The following is a 19,903-nucleotide window of genomic DNA, read 5'->3' as shown; positions in this document are numbered from 1 at the left end:
GTCACGCTGGACCTGGAGTATTTCCTTTTTGCACCTGGAGATGGGAGACCTCCTCGCTAAAAGCAAGATGTGGTGTGGCAGGGACACATGAAAAGAGAAACAGATCAGGTTTGATGTTAGGAATCATCATAGAAACAAGACTCACTGTAGACACAGGCGGGCAGGGGTTGGGTGTAAATGCATTAGTCCCCACCCTTTTCGTCAGCGGTCACTCAACCTTGGACGTTGGAGCCTATCTCACTGAGAGAAGGAATGTCGCTGGGGAAGGAAAACACAGCGTGGTGAGAGAGGGCAGGACCTCTAACCAGGAAGAGGCTGCCTCCACTGGGCTGGGGAGAGAGAGGCACAGAGCGTGGCCCTGGGTACGGGACCAGGTCTGTAGGAACCCCAGAGGGTGCACCCTAAAGGGAGGCGGTGGGGGGGACTGTAAACTTGACTTGAAAGGGGAGAGTCATCAAAACACCTTTTATAACTACATGGCTTTGAAGAAAAATACAGATCCTGTGGTTTTCCAGGGAAAGGGGTGGGTGGTGAAAGCCACAGATGACATGTCGGTTCTCCTAGAAACAGGGAAGCAGAGGCTCTGGAGTTGGGCTCTTAAATCTCAGCAGTAATCTCACTTCCGGGCACGTTGCTTGTGTGGCCACAGCGCCAGCAGCAGAGGGTGGGGACAGCCAGCCAGCCTGGCGAGGGTGCCTCAGGGTCAGGATGACCTTGATCAGCCTCAGAGACGCTGGGAAAGCCAGGTGTCGCTCAAGACAAGCCTCTTTCGTTCTTTCTTCTTTCCAGAAGAAAACCTTCCCTACCTACGACTCTGGAACCCACCTGCCTGACATTTTTCAGTAATTCACATCTCACGATTGCTTCAATTACATCATTAAGACCTGTAGTCTGCCCCTCTCTCAAACACTCCAAAGCCCTTTTTTTCTTTTCTTTGACTTTTTTTCTTGCCTCCTATCCTCCTGACTTTTTAAAAACAGATTCCAAGATAAACAAAGGTACTGCAAGCATGGAAACGCCAGATTTTGAGGGCGCAAGTGGGGAGGGGAGGGGCTGATGGTGGGGAGGAAGCGCACAGGGGGCTCTTGAACCTGTTATCCAGCTGATATATAAATTATTTGCAGCAAATGGACATAAGTGGGGAGCAGAGGCTGGAAACAAAATCCTGGGCTTGGAAAATGGGGTAATTTCATTGAGAGTGCATTGAAAAAGGAAAAGGTTGTACACATATCGCTGGCTAAGCCACCAGTGATTTCTCTCTCTGTGGAATTCTTGTTGCACTTGGGGTGCGCGTCTTTCAGTTGGCGCCGCAGTTGATAGAAATATACCATTTGGCCCTTATTCTGGAAACAAGTATTACTTGGTATTGTTAATGCTCTTGTTTGTATGTGTGTGTACGTCATGACAACTAGATTCTTTCTTTCTTAGGTGCAAAGCTTCCGTCTTTTTTTTTAAGCATGCTGTATCTAGACAAAGCTGAGTAATAAGTATATGCTTATTATGAATATTAACTCATATAATCTCCAACAATGCTATGTGGTAGATGCGTCATTATCCCCATTTAAAGATGAAATAGCTGAGGCCCAAAGTTACACGGCAGAGCTGGGACCTGACCCAAATAATCCAGGCAATCTCCCCATCTCAAATCTGTAATCACATCTGCAAAGACTTTCTTTCTTGATCACACGAGGTAACAGTCACAAGTTCCAGAGATTAGAATGTGGATGTTGGATATCTTTATGTATGTGTGTGTGGGTGGGGGGGGTGTAAATCTAGTTTCCTCTAACCAACCAACTAGTCTATACTTCTTAAAAGGCACCAGTAATTTTCTCTGTGGTTAAAGGCTTATGAAGTAGCATCCTGGGAAATTCATGCATGATTGAAAGGAAGGAGAGAGAACAGAGGAAGCAGTGACACAGCTGACGATGAGCGACCCCTCTCTCTCCCTAGTACATGCATCTCATGGAGACAAAGGGACGAGGGCTTTAGATTCTGTCACTGGCTTGTCTTCTTAAGGGTTGTAGCTGTTAGAGATGGAAGATGACTTAAAGTTTCTTCCATACTAATGTTTAGGATTTTCAGAAAAGACCAGAACAGTGTGGTCAGTTTTACATGAAGAGAAGGTTTTATTCAGAGGACAATCATGAGGGGAAAATGCAACTTGGGAGAGGCCAGGGGACAGAGGGCAGGTGGGAAATGAAAGAAGCAAAGACATGAGTCCATCTGCCACCAGCAAGCCCGAAGGGGCGTGTCCTTGAACTGCCAGAGAGTGGAGTCCATGGATCGTAGCCAGGATGGGACTCGTGGTGGGAAAAGCAAAACAGAAGCAGTTTAGTCCAAGTAAAGGTTGTGATGATCCCTCCAGCTCTAATCTCCTCAGGTCTGTAACATGGAATGTAGAGATCAGCTGCCGTATCCTGACATCTTTTAATGCTGAGTAGCTAATCCCCTGGCGCGGGAACCTCTCCACTCTCTTACACCATCTGCTGCTGCACGGGGGCTGCACCCCGGTTAAGTCCACGTCCCCTGTGGAAGGCAATGGAAGAGAAAACGCACAGGTCCTTTTCAGTCCCACCTTTCTCTCCCTAACATTCGTCAACCTGTTTTTTCCTCATTTGCAAAGTGGAGATGGCATAACTCCCAGGGCTGGGGAAAGGTCTGGCACAAGAGACAAGTGTAAATAAATGTTTGAGAACTCTGAATCTGTGATTTTAGATACGTGAAGGTATTCCGGGTAACCAGTGCCCTCCCTGAATCGCGTTATCCTTTTGCCAAAAATTGTAACTCTACTAACTTTGAGTGTATCTAGGAAAGAAAAAGCAAACTTAACTCCTATTAAAATGTCATTCAGCCTCCCCGGCCCAGTCCAGGCCGAGAGCGCCCGCCTGCTGCTTCCGCTCTCCGCGCAAGCGCCCGAAGCTCGGCCGGAGAGCGGCAGAGCCGCCGGCGGGGCCGGGAGAGGAGCGGGCGCCGCTGGCCGGGAAGGTGCTGGAGGCCACGGTCCGCGTGTTGAAGGTGCAGCTCCCCGCGTTATCTTAAGGAGCTCCCAGTCCCCGAGAGCATTACCAGGATCGCCCGGCTCACAGTTTCAGAATGGCTTTGATTATTGCCTTTCCTCCGTGTACTTGCACTACCTTGCGGTTCGTCCATTCCTCCCAAAGAAAAAGCAGCAGAAGGATAACTTGATTAATCTTAAAATACAAAAGGAAAATCCCAAAGTGGTGAATGAAATAACCATTGAAGATTTGTGTCTTACTAAAGCAGCTAATTGTAGGTGTTGGCGTTCTAAGACGTTTCCTGCCTGTGATGGTTCACACGATAAACACAACAAATTGGAGATAATGTGCATCCACTAATACTGAAGAAGTATAATAGTAATGAATTAGGATGGAATTCAATTCTGTGCTGTAAAATCTTATAACAGTATTTGTCCATTCTTTGTTTATAGAAGATCTTTCAAATGGTAGTCTTAAGTATCGCTACTGGTTGAATAATTATTTCTGCCAATTTATTTTACACTACTGTTTATATTTGACACTTTGTATATTCAGTCATTTATATAGAATTAAATCGTGCAACACTTTCACTCTGATTTCAAAGAATTAATGTATCTTCCTACAATAAAACGAACACTTTTTATTTTTAAAATAAAATAAAATAAAATGTCCTTCACTCTGTTCTCTCCTTTTTATGCCTTTTTTTCCAGATGATAACAAAAAGTAATCCAGATGGGGTGCAGGTGCTGTAAAATGCTACAAAGGTAACATTGAACAAAATGTCCCATCCGAATGGAGGAATTTGTGATTACTATGCAAGCACTTTAAACACCCTGCATGGGTTCAATGCATTCACCAAGCTTGGGGCATGACCACCATTGCCAGGAAATTAAGAGTTTGGAACCACTTTAATGTCATTTAAAAGAACACGAGGCCTGGATTTTTAAACATTTTTTGCGCAATGCTCAGAGTGTGTTGGGAACGCTGTCTTTCTCTGAGGCTGAATTTGGTTTGGATTGAATTTACATTTCTCCAGAGAGCTTCAATGCAAAGAAAAGTTTGAGTTTTTGAAGATGCCTGAAATGGCATCACTGAAAACACCCCAGTCACATATGTGCTTTTAATTTTGTCCAGATTCTATTTCATAAAAATTTGGGCAACATAAATATAATTCTGTATAAAATAAAGGGGGAAAATTAACTGATGATTTTGCTTCCTTGACAAAACTATCTTTATTATGTTAGTTCTGTTCCGTATCTATATCTATCTATATATAGATCTATATATAGATAGATATCGGTATATAGACACACACACACCTACATACATATATAAGTTTTATTCCACTATAATTATAATCTGATGTTAGGCTCTATTCAAAAAAATATTTATTGTAAGTATCTTTCCTGCTAGTCCAGACTTCATATTTTAATTACTACATAATATTCCATTGAGGGGTTGAACCATCAGTTCTGAACCAGTTATTTTCCTGTTGTTGGATATTTGTTTTATTTATTTACATTTTTTGTTTGTTTTTCAATTTCATGACCCACTTTGTTCTGTAACGTCTTCCTGCCCTTTTTTGAATCTCTTCTTAAGATCTATTTCCAGTTGGTAGAACATTTTTATACCAACTATATATATTTAATGAGGCACACATATAGACTTAAAAGAGTAATCATGGAAATTTATAGGAATTGTAGAAAACAGCAGAGCCTGTAGTAGATATATTAATAATGAAAGTTATTAATAAAGTTAATACTTAACCCGACTGGTCTCCCTTCTTCTCACCCCAGCTATCTCTTGGATCCAGTTCAAGTGCCCTCCCCTGGTTATGTCAACGAAGTAAACAGCTGCAAGTTAGATGAAGACGATGCCGTTAAGTTAAAAGGCAAACAGAGCCGCGAAGTGCTGGTACACAAGGATGACCCTCCGAGCGAGAGCTCCAAGAGGACCACGAGCAGGTACCAAACGGCTGCTCTGCAGGAGCCCTGCGGGCCGCCCCAAGGACCGCTTCTCCCGGGGGACACGGCCGGGGGACCCTGCGCTGAGAAGACTGGCGGGGCCGTCAATGGCCTCGGCCCCGCTGCTGCCCTGCAGCTCGCTGGCGATCCCGGGTGCCCCCAGGGGGACAGGGGCTCCTGGGCCAGTGCCACAAACAAGGGTCACACGACTCGGCCCTTCCTTGGAGGAGGAAGTGCCAGCCAACCGGACTGCGTGCTGCTGGCTTCAGGAGAGACCCGTGTCATCGGAAACGGCGACTCCAGCGCGTCTTGCGCGGCAGGGCATCCCGCCTGGGAAATCCCAGACCACGTCCTCCAGATACCCGCCCCCGATTACCCTCAGCTGTGGGGCTCAGCCGACGACGACGACGCAGATCACGTTGATCGCGAAGAAAAGGACTGCCTTTTCAAGAGCCACACAGAGGAGGAGCCCGGGCAGGGCGCTCCCCCCGCGGCGGGGGAGCGTGGTTTGAATATGCCCTTCTCGGTGAAGAGAAGCTGGGATTCGTTAAACGAGGCCGTGGCAACTGAAGTTCTAAGTGTATACTTTAAAGAAGAGGATCCTGCACAGGACGTACCTGTGGTCGATTCGAGAAACGGGTGGGAGGAGACCCAGGGCTCCCCTGGAGATGCGAGTGGGGAGACGGCGGATGAGGACGCAGAGGTGGCCGAAGCCCTGGCCGCTTTAGAGGCAGCTACTGCGGGAGAAGATGTGGACGAGGCAGAGTAGGGGAGCGGCTTTGCGCCGGCAAGGAAGCCAGCGTTGCGCTGGGCGTATGGGGCTGGGTTTGCTCCTTAGACACAGAGCTGATGACCGCAGCGCAGATGGGTGCAGCCTTACCGGTGGTTGACACCCAGCAGCTGTTCTGATGGCTATGAGCGCCTGGGCCACACCGCTTGTTAAACATGGAGAGTACCACCGTCTAGATGGGCTAAAACTCGAGACACGAGAATAAAAGTCAGAGTGGGCCACAGTGCTCGTGTCCACAGCGCATGCAGACATTAAACAGCCTGCTCGGCACCCCGCATGACTCCCCCAGAACATCTGGTGCAGATGTCCCTGAGGATGCGCTGACGTCCCAGCGCTTAATCCCAAGGGCTTAAGGTTCACACAACATTCTGTTTGACTCTAAATTCTCTATCTTGCTTTTGAGAGCCAAACGTTATACCCAACCCGAGAAAGGTAACTACCCCCACTTAAAGTGCCTAATGTATGGTTTACCTGCAGGGACAATCACCCAGGGAACTAATAACTAACCACTTGTTGGACCGGGGGTGAAGCTCAGCAGCTTCCAGGGTGGAGCACGAGCCGCCCGTAAACACATGGTTAGTCATTAGCTGTGATATCAGGACACCTTGACCTTAATTTTTTTACATTATTACTTTTTAATCTCCTGTGGGATTGGGAAGTCTGGTCAAAATAATTATTTAAACTGCTTGTGTCAAATTCAGGTTTTCATGAGATTTGGAACAGCAAAGAGATAGATGGAGTGTTTTGTGCCATGTTAATGTCTGATTGTGATTAAAATATAGCAACATATGTGTCTGTGTGTCTTAACTCAAAAGTGCTTCTAATTTTCCCAGACTGAGCATTAGTGACCCTTGATGTTTCTTTCCATTTAAACAGCTAGACTATTAAATTACAGATGAAGAGGAGACTAGGTTGGTTTGCCAAGAATGGCTTTGACTCTCTGTCCCTGTAGTTCAAACTCTTGACACCATGATTACCTGTGCGGATCTGACCTTTAGGATGAATAGCCCTCTCTGGGTTTCAGCCTTCTAACTTATAAACAAGGACAGCTATTTAGACATGGCTTGATGGAGAATTTAGAGGATGGTCAAGAGTATTTAGAAAAATACCAACATGGAGGGTGCTTTATTATGGTGTTTCATAACACAGGCTCTGAAATCTGACCTTGGCTGGATTTCCAGCTTTGCATGTGACCTTGGGCAAGGAATGTATCCCTTCTATTTGCCCATTAATTAAGTGAGAATAATAATATGTATTTCTAGAGATTGTCATAATGTCATCGCTCCATTTTGGTAATTATTTAACATAAACATGATTTCTGAGCCTAACAGACAGACATTTCCCTGGGTTTGCTTGATGGCAAGCCACCTCTACATACAAGGTCACTCAGAGCTTTTAAAGGCTAAACTGTTGGCATCGCTAATTGCATTGTTGGTTTACTGTTCTGTTTAGTACACCAGATGCTTAATATTTCAAAGTGGTTCCTTCAACAATTTCCTAAGTGTACCTGTTGGGATAAGGTCCAGCTGCATGTGATAAATGTCTTATAAAAATAGAGATTTATTTACCTTTTATGTAAAAGAAGTCTGGAGGTAGCAGTCCAGGCTGGTAGAGGATGCCATGGTATCAGCGACTTACGTTCCTTCTATCATTTGGCTTCCGTCTCAAGGTTACTGCGTGGTCCACAATGGCTGCTGGAGCTCCAGTCACTCATTTGCTTTCCATGCAGGAAAAAGAATAACAGGTCAGAAGATCTCACTCCCTCTCTATTAAGGACCTTCTAGAAGTGTAATTCAACCTTTCCACTTGTTTCTCATTGGTCAACATCTGGTTACTTGGTCACATCCAGCTGCCAGAAAGGCTAGGAAGACTTACCTTTCTAGCTATGAGCATGGCTTTCCCAACTAAATTCAGGATTCAGTTACGGAGAAGGGGGAGAATGGACGTTGAGTTATGAGATGGTCTGCTTACAATCTGCCACACCAGGTCCTCAAAACACAAAAGCCCGGGATAGAGCTGATTTGAAAGAGATTGAAAGATATTTACAGTTAGTGTGACACAGGAGGAGTCTGAACCTTTGGTCCAAGGAGGACTGGACAGCTACAGCCTTCCCAGCTTCCCATGGGTATCTCCAAAACAGAAGGATGAAAGAAGAAAAATCGGACAAGGAAAGGGGAAAGTGAGGTATTCCTACAGACAAGTCTCTTTCCCTGGCACAGAAACACACTTCTGCATTTACATGTTTACCTAATTTTACATTTTAGGACGGCTACAGAGAGTTCACCATGATTAAAAACTCTCGACTTTTAAAGATTCTTTATATATATTTAGAAAATTCTTTATATAAAGAATATAAAGATTCTTTATATGTGAATAACTGCTTCAAAAAGGTTAACAGAATTTCATGTGTTTTGTTAAAAGCAGCCCTGGCCCCAATATCCAGGCTCCACTAAAGGACATCAGGGCAAATGTCAGAATCTTTAGGTTGAGAAGAAATTCCAGATTTTAGCTTTTTCCCCACAGCTTGTCTAGCAGCTGAGAATCCTGCTCTGTGCAATGTCTTCTTTCTGCAACCTGGTCCCACCCCTTATCAAAAGTGGTGCTGCTGGTAGTGCTGCTTTTCAAACATTCTGGACAGTCTGACAGCATAGATGCACTCTGAATGTAAGGCACTGGCTGTGATTAGAAGTGGACATCACAATCCAGAAAGGAGGAGATATATGTATACGTATAGCTGATTCATTTTGCTGTACCGTGTAAACTAACACAATATTGTACACCAACTATACTCCAATTAAATAGATATAGAGAGAGAGAGATAGATAGATAGATATTAAGAAGTGGACATCACAGTCTCCTTGATCTTAGCAAACTGCATTGCATGGCTATTTACCATGTTAAATCTTGATTTTGATATAAGATTATTTCTATATCACATGTAGTTTTCTTGAGCTAGGAAGTTACATTTCACTTTTTACTGATAGTTGAACTATCATATAAATATGACATTAGATGTTTTTCCCTGGTTTCCAAGGCACATGGTAGCATATTGTTATAACTGTCAAAGCAGATCTGCAAGGGATTAAAGAGGCTTTCAGGTTCTTAGCACACACCCATTTGTCCATGTTCAGTAACTTTTAGCCAGTCACCATTTTCCTCTTTCTGTCTTCCTCTGCCCTGACCCTAAGGGCAAGATTATCTCTTCTCTTCTTCTTTTTTTCTTTAAATTGAGGTGTAGTTGATGTACAGTATTATATAAGTTTCATTTGTACAGCATAGTGATTTTTAAAGGTTATACTCCATTTGTAGTTATTATAAGATATTGGCTGTATTCCCTGTGTTGTGCATTACCTCCTTGTAGCTTATTTATTTCATACGTAGTAGTCTGTATCTCTTGATCCCCAAGGCCTACCTTGCCCGCCTGTCCCCCACCCATTCTCATCTTAACTCTTCATCAGCATCTCCCAGCAGGAGGCCTTAGGAAGACGGAAGGAAGCACCAGATGCAAGTACATGAGTACAGATCTGACTTCCTTAGTTTTGTCCTCTGTGTGCAGTCACAGGAATGTGGCCTCTGCTCTTGAACTTGGACTTTATTCTTCATCAAGGGGACTCCTATTTGTACAATGAGTCTTTCGATGAAAATGTGGAAATTCTTGCTTTCTGTTTATTTTTTCTTCTAGAGTAAACCTCATTCCTTTTAAAACGTGCTATTTTAGAGCTGGTGATAATTAAACAGAGACAAGCTGACATTTATTTTTCACGGTAAACGCTTTCTCTGTTAACTTACAGAAATAAGTTGCTCATTTATTTATGTACTAAATTTATAAGTTCCTCCAATGTATTAGGTTATAGTAGACATATAACAGGCTGACTTTTGAAGCACTCTCAGCCACTCTAAGAAACAACATGCTGGGCAAATCTATTAAATATGCTTGGAGTTGACCATTAGCAATTTTTTTTTCAACTAAAGTGACTATAATAAACAAGCACCTTTTGCCTAGATCTAGGATGGTGTGCGGCACAGGTGAGACTCAGTACATTATTTGTTGAATGAAAGACTAAAAGCTTTTCACATGTAGTGGAGGAGACATCATGCAGCTGGTTAAGATTCCGAATGCTAACTGTGAGATTGGAATATGTTGTGATAAAGGTATAAATGCAGGGCTGTGGAAGCACAGTCTAGATGAATACGAGAGAAAAGAAATTACATGTATCAGTCACGCGTTTCACTCCGGCAGCCCTGCTCCATTTGAATAAGGAGGCTGCCTGGTGGTCTGTGGTAAGATGGGCACAGAGTGGAATTGAGTAGCCCGTGGAGGTTTGGTCTCCATCACGAGGTCATGTTACCCCAAGGAGCTTACTCCCAAACTGAGACAACAACCTTAAGAAAACCAATGTTTGGGGCCAAGCAGTGGGAAACTTGGCTCACCACATTTTTCAGTCATCTTGAACTCAATCTTTCAAATCCTGGAGGGGAAAGAAGGAAAGGGTGTGTATTTGTGACATGAGACTCAGATGTCACTTTTCTCTTGGCGCCTCATGGTAGAAAAATACATGGGGGTTGGCTCCACGATTAACCCCTGCAGCCATGCGTGGCGGCCTCCAGGTCTTCGGAGATTCTGACCACACAGCATGGGCCGGGCACTCACACTCGTGCCCCTCTTCAACCCTAATCAACCTGGGGTGGAATCAGCCTGTGCCTCTTGTATGACCTTGGGTTTAAGTTTCTTAACTTTCCTGAGCCTGAGTTTCCTCAACTGTAAAATGGGGATCCTTCCTACATCCCAAGTGGAAGGCAGACATTCTCAAATTTCAGGGTGCTTGTTTTATAAAAGCAGGTTTCTGGGTCTCAGCTCTTAGAGACTTGGATTCAGCAGGTCTTGGGTGGGGCCCCAGCATTTGCATAGTTGTTGTGGGTGCTTCTCCAGCCACAGTTGGAGAAACTCTGAGACTAGAGCAGGACTTGCCACACCTTTCTGATCTTGCACCAGTTATCAGTAACAAATGTCACACTCCTACCCCTAATAGAAGTATGTTTACAAATAAATGTACCGGTCCTCTTGTACTATGTCATATACTTTGTAGAGCAGTATTAACATAACAGATATCAATCCGGGTTTTAATATTTTCTTCCCATACCCCTGGGTTATGTGAAACCTACTTTGAAAACCACCGATTTAGAAGCTCAGATGAACTATCTATAAAAGCACTCTAAATAGACAAAACCAGACTAAGATTTTCGACAAGATACATGGCCTATATATGCATGTGAGCCATACACTTAGAATACAAGCAAACGTGAAAATACCTCCCCAATACCACTCATCGCTACCGTTCACCCTTATCTCACACTTTGAGCTTGATTTTTTACGAGACTTCTGTATTTTCGGCTTTTAAGCATTTTGGAATAGTTAATACAAAACAAGGGTAAACTATGACCCAGAGACCAGAAGGTAGACAAAGAATTTTACTCATTTCCCTTATCAAATCTACACATTCCCAATTCACATAAGTGAGACAGTTGGAGGACAGGCTGATTAGAATATTTGTTTAGTGGGGCTCTTGCTGTTTTGAAAACAAAGCCATAAAGTTTTCTCTTGACATCCGTTACCAACCTTAGAAGAAAATCCCACAAAAATAATTTCATTTCCAGGTTCTACTCATCCTTTTTCATTCTCCAAAGTAGCTCCAAAGCTATCAAGATTGGTACATATCAACTTCGGTCCTCGTATAAACAAGGGAAGATTTTTACAGGCCAAGGAGAGTTGCTGGTCTCTTCTCATGAACTAATGTGCTCTCCCTGTCTTAAATGTTCATGCCTAGAACAGAATCAAAATTTTGAATTACCCATTTATGAAGCCATGTGATCATAGGCTCTAAGATTTTCATGATGTCAGCCATTGTCCAGGAGACAAACCAAGAACTGTACAGTATTTAAATTAAAAGTTCATAGAGATGGACTTCCCTGGTGGCTCAGTGGTTAAGAATCCACCTGCCAATGCAGGGGACACAGGTTCGAGCCCTGGTCTGGGAAGATCCCACATGCTATGGAGCAATTAAGCCCGTGCACCACAACTACTGAGCCTGCGTTCTAGAGCCCGTGAGCCACAACTACTGAAGCCCACACCCCTAGAGCCCATTCTCTGCAACAAGAGAAGCCACCACAATGAGAAGCCCGCACACCGCAACGAAGAGTAGCCCCCGCTCGCCACAGCTAGAGAAAGCCCGCATGCAGCAACGAAGACCCAATGCAGCCAGAAATAAATTAAATAAATTAATTTTAAAAAAAGAAATAGACTAAAATTATTTTTTAAAATTTATAGAGAAAAATTTTATAACAAGAAAAACATATCTGCAGACACTTTCAAAATAATTTGCCAAACAATACAGTTATTGATATAGAAATTTTATTCAGTAATAACTAGTGAGAGACAGCAAGTTACTTTTTTTTGTTGTTTTTTTGGGGGTTTTTTTGCGGTACGCGGGCCTCTCACTGTTGTGGCCTCTCCTATTGCGGAGCACAGGCTCCGGACACACAGGCTCAGCGGCCATGGCTCACGGGCCCAGCCGCTCCGCGGCATGTGGGATCTTCCCGGACCGGGGCACGAACCCACATCCCCTGCATCGGCAGGCGGACTCTCAACCACTGCGCCACCAGGGAAGCCCTGTTTTTGTTTTTTTTTTTTATAGGTACAAATATAGCTTAACTTTTTTTAAAACTACCATTTGTTAAGCATTTAGTACAGTTTCAGTTCTGCATAAGCATCATCTTCCTTAAGTCCCCCATGACCCTATAAGTTGTAGGTATGATTATCCCTATTTCACAGATGAGGAAATGGAGGCTCAAAAAGCTATCTAATTCATCCATGGTCACACAGACAGTCAGTGGCAGAATCTCAACTGAACTCAGTTTGAACAACAAGCTTCCTTTTAAGGAATAGGTAATACAGCCTCTCTGTGGAGACAGCCATGTTGCCATCAGAAAAAAGGAAGGGCTGAATCAAAATGTGGAATTTCTAAGAAAAAAAGCCTTTGGTCTCCATTATTGCAGGGAATTCAGCAATCACAACAATCAAGTGAATTCTGAGATCTGAAAGTTGGGGGAACTTTAAACCAAGGTGGTGGAGCTAAGAACAATCCAGGGCTTCCCTGGTGGTGCAGTGGTTGAGAGTCCGCCTGCCGATGCAGGGGACACGGGTTCGTGCCCCGGGCCGGGAGGATCCCACATGCCGCGGAGCGGCTGGGCCCGTGAGCCATGGCCGCTGAGCCTGCGCGTCCGGAGCCTGTGCTCCGCAATGGGAGAGGCCACAGCAGTGAGAGGCCCGCGTACCGCCAAAAAAAAAAGAAATCCAATATTGGAAAAGTAAACTTACATGTATTGTCAATTGGGAAAGAAAGGTTTTTGGTTTTTGTTTTGTTTTTTTCTTTTTCTGGTTCTGAGGAAGATTTTCATAAAGAATTGAAACGTTAGTCAAGGCCTTATCTGTAAAATCTCTGAGATGGTCTCCGACCAATGATATTTGCGTTTTTACAATGATCACATGAACGGCCAGTGCAAAGGATCTTGAAATTCCTTTCCTCAGTATTGTCACCTGTAAAATGGAAGTGGTGGCTATGCCTCCCCCGAGCTGTAATGCGACTTACAGGAGATACAGAATATAAAGTGCTTAGCGCATACCCAGCACCGGGTAAATAATAAACGTTAGATGTGATCCTATCACCCAGTGAAGGTCATCTCACACTGGACCATTTTTTTATGAGTAGCATTGACACTTCCTTTTAATAACTAAATGTTGATTTCTATGACCACCAAAGCTTTCTGCACCACTTCTAATCGTGTTGAATTATTTCTAAACTAGGTAAGTCCTTTTCTACCCACATTATTAACAATCATCTCAAGGTAAACATGCATCTTGGGGCACTTCAAATTTAATATTTTGTATTTTCATCATTATTATTTTTGTATTCTCATTATTATTATTATTATTTTTGTATTCTCATCGTTATTATTTATTTTCCTCATTTAACCATTGGAGGATACACAGTAATTTATGCCTAGTCACAATTCTGTCATGCTATGTCTGAAATGAATATTTGAGGCATTAAAACTAACCTATTTCTTTAATCCTCCCTTGCCACAAATACATTTTTATTAAATAAAATGCATTTTTAATGCAAGATAGAAATCTTGGGTTTGGTAGGGTTGGTTAGTTATTTCAGAGGAATTGTTTTGTTAGGTGTTTTTTTTATTTGGCCAACATGAAGATATTCATCCATAATCAAACCCAGAAATTTTGTAATTTAGGTTTCATGTTATGATTCCAAGAGCATTTTCTCTATCATTTCTCAGTTAGAATGACTTGCAAATAAAAAGAAGTCAAGTTCTTTTTAAGACTATACCACATTCATGTCTTATCCTAAGAGTGATAAGATAAAATGAGAGCCTGTACCTGCAGAGAAAGAACACACCCCTTGTCTTGTAGATCCGGCTCCATTTAACATTGGAGCAATGAGATCATCCTCTCACTTAAGGTATTTGACCTGGTTCCAGAAGAATCTCAGGCCCAGACAGAATCTTAGAAGTTGCCTCTTCTACCTGATCCCTCCTACTCTCCAATCGCCCCCATCCCCACACTGGATCCATCTTCAATGTGAAGCAATTTTAATGTGGCAAAAACATCAAGAACCCACACTCAAATGGCCAAATACTCATCACTCTATCATTTATTTCACTGAAGAGGGGCTGAGTTTGGCAACTCCAAGGCAGCTCATTGAGTCAGCGCTGGCTGTGTCCAGCCCCATGCTACATGCACTACCTGCCCACGCTCTTATAATCCTGACGGCCTCCCTAAAAGGCACGTATTATCTTCAGTCTAGTCTATTATCTTCAGTTAGCAGATTGGGACCTGAAAACATTAAGGTCACAGATGGCCAGTCATCTGAATGCCAAAGTTGTGCTCTGACAGGAGCTACAGTCTCAAGCCCTATGGCAAATCGAGGAAAGACGATGGAATGGAGGTTATCCTAAGGCAACGAAGTCTGGAGAGGGATTGCAAGAGCATTTCAGAGCAGATGCCACACCAGGGCCGGGGCCCCTGGCAATGGATCTGAGGCAGCGCTGGGCAGCCTCAGCTGTAGGGCTGGATGTCTGATACTCCTTGTGTATCTACTTTTCTGAGAGTAATTGCACCGACTGTGGGGTTTTGTGATTGTTGTCAGAAGTGATAGAAACTCAACCCAAAGGCGGTAAGACAAAAGAGGGATGTCCTTGGAATGTTCATAAAGCTCGGAAGGGCAGCTGGGCCTCAGGGTCAAATGAATCTAGGCCTTGACAACAAACCAGGACTGCCTCTCTTCCCTCTGCATGTTCCCTTCCTTTCTTCAGACCAGCTTCCTCGGCACGGCCTCGGTCACATCCAGCTGCAGTCAGGGCAGCGGGGCGCTTGGCTGGGTTCTAAGAGGGAGAAGAGTTCTCCAAAGGAGGGGGCATCATCCCAGAAGGGAGAGGCACTGGGCTGATGGAGTTTCAGCTGCCCCCTGCACACACTACCTCTTCATCCTCAACTCTTTTTTCTATCTCTGTGCTTCTGCCTCCCCAAAATTTGGACTCTCCTCTACTCTGTGGTTCTTCCACGAGGCTTCTGAACTCTTACTGTGGTTCAGCAAAAGGTGTCCTGGCTCAGCTCCACACTTGGACAGAGCTGTGTGTGCTCGGCCTCTTCACAAGCCACCTTGATCAGCTGTGGTGGGACAGATACACACAGACCCTTTACCAAGCTACCAAGCTTGGCTGCTGACGATGACAGTGCACTCCATCAGGGTTGCCATGGAGACCACGGCAGGCACCATGACTTTGCCTGCATTTTCCTAGTCCTTAAAAGTCCTGAGAGATAGGTCATTTTACAGCTGAGGAAATTGCATCTCAGAAGGTAAGGTAAGGGACTTCCCTGGTGGTCCAGTGGCCTAAGACTCCGCGCTCCCAATGCAGGCGGCCCGGGGTTCGATCCCAGGTCAGGGAACTAGATCCCCACATGCCGCAACTAAGAGTGTGCATTCTGCAACTAAAGATCCCGCATGCTGCAACAAAGATCCTGAAAGCCTCAACTAAGACCCAGTGCAGCCAAATAAATTTTTTTTAAAAAGAGGGTAACATAATTTCCCCAACATTGCACAGGCAGTGAGTGTCAGAGCCATGACTCAGAGCCAACAGCAAAGGCGGGGGCCACTGCTCTGAGACCGCACTGCTTCTCACAGCCACACCACTTCCATGGCAGGATTCAGGGCATGGAGGTCTCCTCCAAATTAGAACTCAGTTATTTCTACCAGCATCCACACGAGCAGGGAAATAAGTTCCCAGGTGAGAAACTGGGATTTCCTATGAGAAAGACAATAGAGACCAGCTAGTAGGGTCAGAAAATGAGTTAGGAAAAATCCAAACTTCAATTTTTACTCCCATAAAATAGCTGATGATAATCTTTCATTTTTAAAGGTAGACTTTTGTTTGTTTATTCATTCATCGTGAAATCATGCCTACGTACTTTCTGAGCGCCCGGCCCTGAAAGACACACCACCACCAATAAATGGCCCAGGAGCTAAGCTTCCTGCACTTCTCGCATTCGGCCGGCAGAGGGGGCAAGTGCCAGCTCTGTGCGAGGCGGACAACCGCCCGCCTGGGCAGCAGCTGAAGCGGGTGGGCAGCGACACCAGCTGGACGGCCACAGAATGCCGGGGACAGAGTCCCAGGTGCCCCTTCGGGTGTTTGGAGCTACCATGAGGGATCTCCAGGAAGATCTGAGAACAGTCCTGAAGAATGGTCCTGGGAGGATGAGGAATGAACAAAGGAAGCCCTGGATAGAACCTGCCCTGCAGACAAAAGGGTTCAGAGGATTTAAGAACTGGTAAGGACCTCGGGTGAAAAATGGAGTCTCCTTTGACCACAGCCAAGCCCTGAATGGTGGGACCCCACTTCCAAAGCACCAACATCCTGCTGTCCTCAGTGGGAGGGAAGGAAGTGTTCCTCCACACTTCCATTATATCAGATCATCAGGGTGGAGGAAAGCTTGATATCTGGATTTGAAAAGGAAGTGCAGGAGCATACAAGGCCATGGACTGTCAATCCCCTTGACAAGTTCATCCTGGACCTGCCGGTGGAAAGCTGAATCCTAGGTAGGATCTTAGAGAGGATATCAAAAGGCTGATTGAGGGCTTCCCTAGGGCTTCCCTGGTAGCGCAGTGGTTGAGAGTCCGCCTGCCGATGCAGGGGACACGGGTTCGTGCCCCGGTCCGGGAAGATCCCACATGCCACGGAGTGGCTGGGCCCGTGAGCCGTGGCCGCTGAGACTGCGCGTAACAGTGAAAGGCCCGCGTACCGCAAAAAAAAAAAAAAAAAAAAAGGCTGATTGATTAAGAACAAAACCTGTAACCCCAAATGACCCCTTTCTACTATAAAATGAGATTTGGGGGAATTCCTAACATCCTCCCTGGTGCATATATTCTGGGTTTCCTGGTTTTCAAGAGCTGAAAATTGTAAAATCAGCTTTTCCACTTCCTTAGCATAAGCTGTTATTGATCATCTTGTTTTCAAGGCAAACACACACACACACACACACACACACACACACACACACATAGAGGAAAATTCAAACTCAGAATCCAATGAGGCACCCCAAAGAGTGAAGTTTGCTGTATATAAATTTTTTTTTACTATTTTAATTATTGTTTATCAAATTAGAATTTGGCAGTAAACATCACTTTTCATAAAGACATTACTTATATATTAACAAATCAATCAATTCATTCAGTCTGGTAGCTTTGTAAGAATCCATGACTTCAGTTTTTCTAGCTCAGCTTCGCTTAACTCTTGGTAAACACTTGGGAAACTATGAAACTTTGTGCTCACTCCTAGAGATTTTAACACTGAGTTTGTCTCTTCACCCCAAGAATGAAGAACTAACTCATCTGCGGTACCATGACACTGAAATAATTCAGGAAAGACACCATCACTTTTCTGAAGAGGTTGGTAAACAGCAGATGTCTTATTCAGAAAACTAGAAAGAGCAAGTACTCCTGCCACATCTTGATGATTTCTGTATGCTAAACGCATTGCCACACACCCTCCCATAGAAAATCCTCCTACTGATACTCTGTTCTTCTTGATACCACTTTTTACTTCACCGTCAATCAAATCTGTAAGCACCTGACACATTACGTCAATTGATTCAAGGTGCTCTGGGTAGTCATTAGATATTTTAAATCTGTCAAACCATACATTGGAGAGTCCTCCTTTCAAAGAAGTATATGGCCTGGGAGGAGCTGTTAGATAACTTTTATGTGTTGGAATGTTAAATCTTGATTTAAAACTTGCTTGATCCACGTTCTCAATCCTTGTCCAGAATCACCTGAGCTGTGCAGGAAGATCAGAGGGGCGCTGTGCCTCACATACGGCAACCCATGCGGCGAGGCAGGCGCCCTGAACCCGACAGAGCCGCGTGACTGCCGCCACGACCCTGCTGCATATAAATTTTAAGAAATTTAACCAGGACATGAAGGAAAGATGGAATGCAGATGATGACAAATGACTCTGTGTTAAAACTGAATCACACAAGCACGCCCAAGGTGTGGGGAAAAAAGGCGCTGACCTAAGTAAATTTGGCAAACAGGCTTCTGGCTGGATTCTCTAAGGCTCACAACTAGAAGAATAAGTACACAGCATACTGCTCTAGTTGGAAACCTATTTCTCACAGGGGTATGTGTTCAAACTACTTTACATGTATGCTAGGGCTGAGACATTGTATAAAAATATTATAGATTGTAAGAGCCAGGTTTCTTTACTGTTGGAGAAAAGTCACAAAGAAGGAAAGTGGGAAGGTTAGAGGGAACCCTGTGGAGCTAAACTGGGGTCAGAGGCAGCAGTCATGACTCATGCTTTTGTTCTAAAGATAGTTACATAAATAAAGATGTGTGTATATGAATGGGTTAGTAGTGTGTGTGTGTGTGTGTGTGTGTGTGTGTGTATGTGTGCCCAGAAGCAGTAACACCCCAGTATCAATGAGCACACCTAGTGCTCTGATCTCTATTTCTAAACACCATTCTCCAATAAAAGGAACCGGGGCTCCTTGATTAGTTAGTGGTGGATTCCAAGGCTAAGACAAGGAAAACAACATGAGAAGATGAGCCTGGAGCCTCTCGTGGTTCTAGAAAGTAAGAAAGGGCAAAAGGGATAAAGAGGAAGGGAGAAAGAAATAAAGAGAAGGAGCCATGTCGAAAGGACACAGGCACCAACCTGAAAGAGCCCCTCCCACAGTAAAAACAGCTGCAGGCAAGACCCACCAATGGATGGTGTAGTGGGTTGAACTGTGTCCCCTAAAAAAGTATGTTGAAGTCCTAACCCCAGGTTCCTGTGAAGGTGATCGTATTTGGAATTAGGGTCTTTGCAAATGTGATCAAGTTAAGATGAAGTCATCCTAGATTACAGTGGGTCCTATATCCAATGACTAGTGTCCCCATGAGAAGACGAGAGGACAGAGGCCCACACCCAGGGAAGACGGTCATGTGAAGACGGAGGCAGACAATTGGAGGGAAGCAGCTACACAGCATGGAACGCCAGGACTGCCAGCAACCACCAGGAGGCAGGAGGGAGCATGGGACAGGTTCTCCCTTGGGACTCAGAAGGAACCAACCCTGCAGACACCTTGATTTCACACTTGTGGCCTCCTGAACTGTGAAAGAATAAATTTCTATCGTCTTAGGCCACCCAGTTTGTTTTTTACAGGAGCCCAAAGAAAATAATACAGGTGGTAAAATTAAAGGGTGAAGCAGAAATAGGGTATGGGCCTAATCTCAAAATATCTCCCCTCAAATACTTATTAATTACAAAGGGAAAAATAGTGACTTTACCAAAATGAAAGCTGGTGGCCACCACCTCGACTAAATGGTGGAGGTTGACATCGCTAGCGATACACACCGACATCATGGCCTCCCCCACCAGCCCCCGATACGGAGCAATGGGAAGGGCGTCCTTTGCATAATGCAAACCCTCAGTCTAGTCAGGAGAAACAGCTGGCACACTGAGATTGAAGGGCACTCTACAACATGACTGACCAGTACATGCTATAACACGTCAAGATCATGAAAAATAAGAAAAGACGGAGG

The 19,903-nt window shown here is 44.4% G+C and overlaps 2 protein-coding genes and 1 pseudogene across 5 annotated transcripts in view; 1 reads left to right on the top strand and 2 right to left on the bottom strand.

Moving 5' to 3' along the window:
• The window catches only part of PGCKA1 (PDCD10 and GCKIII kinases associated 1), an 82,655-nt gene extending 75,766 nt beyond the window's left edge, over nt 1-6,889 (top strand). For all 3 annotated transcript variants that reach the window (XM_082653939.1, XM_082653940.1, XM_082653941.1), the window contains 2 exons: nt 3,707-3,760; nt 4,793-6,889. In XM_082653939.1, the coding sequence (XP_082510065.1) occupies nt 3,729-3,760; nt 4,793-5,729 (969 nt within the window). In that variant the 5' untranslated portion in view covers nt 3,707-3,728 and the 3' untranslated portion in view covers nt 5,730-6,889. The remainder of the gene's footprint in view (nt 1-3,706; nt 3,761-4,792) is intronic.
• A 4,366-nt stretch (nt 6,890-11,255) lies between these two features.
• RELL1 (RELT like 1) overlaps nt 11,256-19,903 on the bottom strand; it is a 72,283-nt gene continuing 63,635 nt past the window's right edge. The window contains exon 7 of the mRNA XM_082653387.1: nt 11,256-11,571. The gene's annotated coding sequence lies outside the window, so the exon portion shown is untranslated. The remainder of the gene's footprint in view (nt 11,572-19,903) is intronic.
• LOC309822295 (lysophospholipase-like protein 1) lies at nt 17,550-19,721 on the bottom strand (annotated as a pseudogene). The gene is made up of 2 exons: nt 19,649-19,721; nt 17,550-18,261 (listed from the first exon to the last, which is right to left on the bottom strand). The product of its transcript is annotated as a lysophospholipase-like protein 1 (transcript).

The sequence above is a fragment of the Grampus griseus genome (genome assembly GCF_964374135.1).
Source record: "Grampus griseus genome assembly, chromosome: 4".
Classification (NCBI taxonomy): domain Eukaryota; kingdom Metazoa; phylum Chordata; class Mammalia; order Artiodactyla; family Delphinidae; genus Grampus; species Grampus griseus.
The sequence above is the reverse complement of the archived record's forward strand: the minus strand, read 5'-3'. Positions and strand labels throughout refer to the sequence as shown.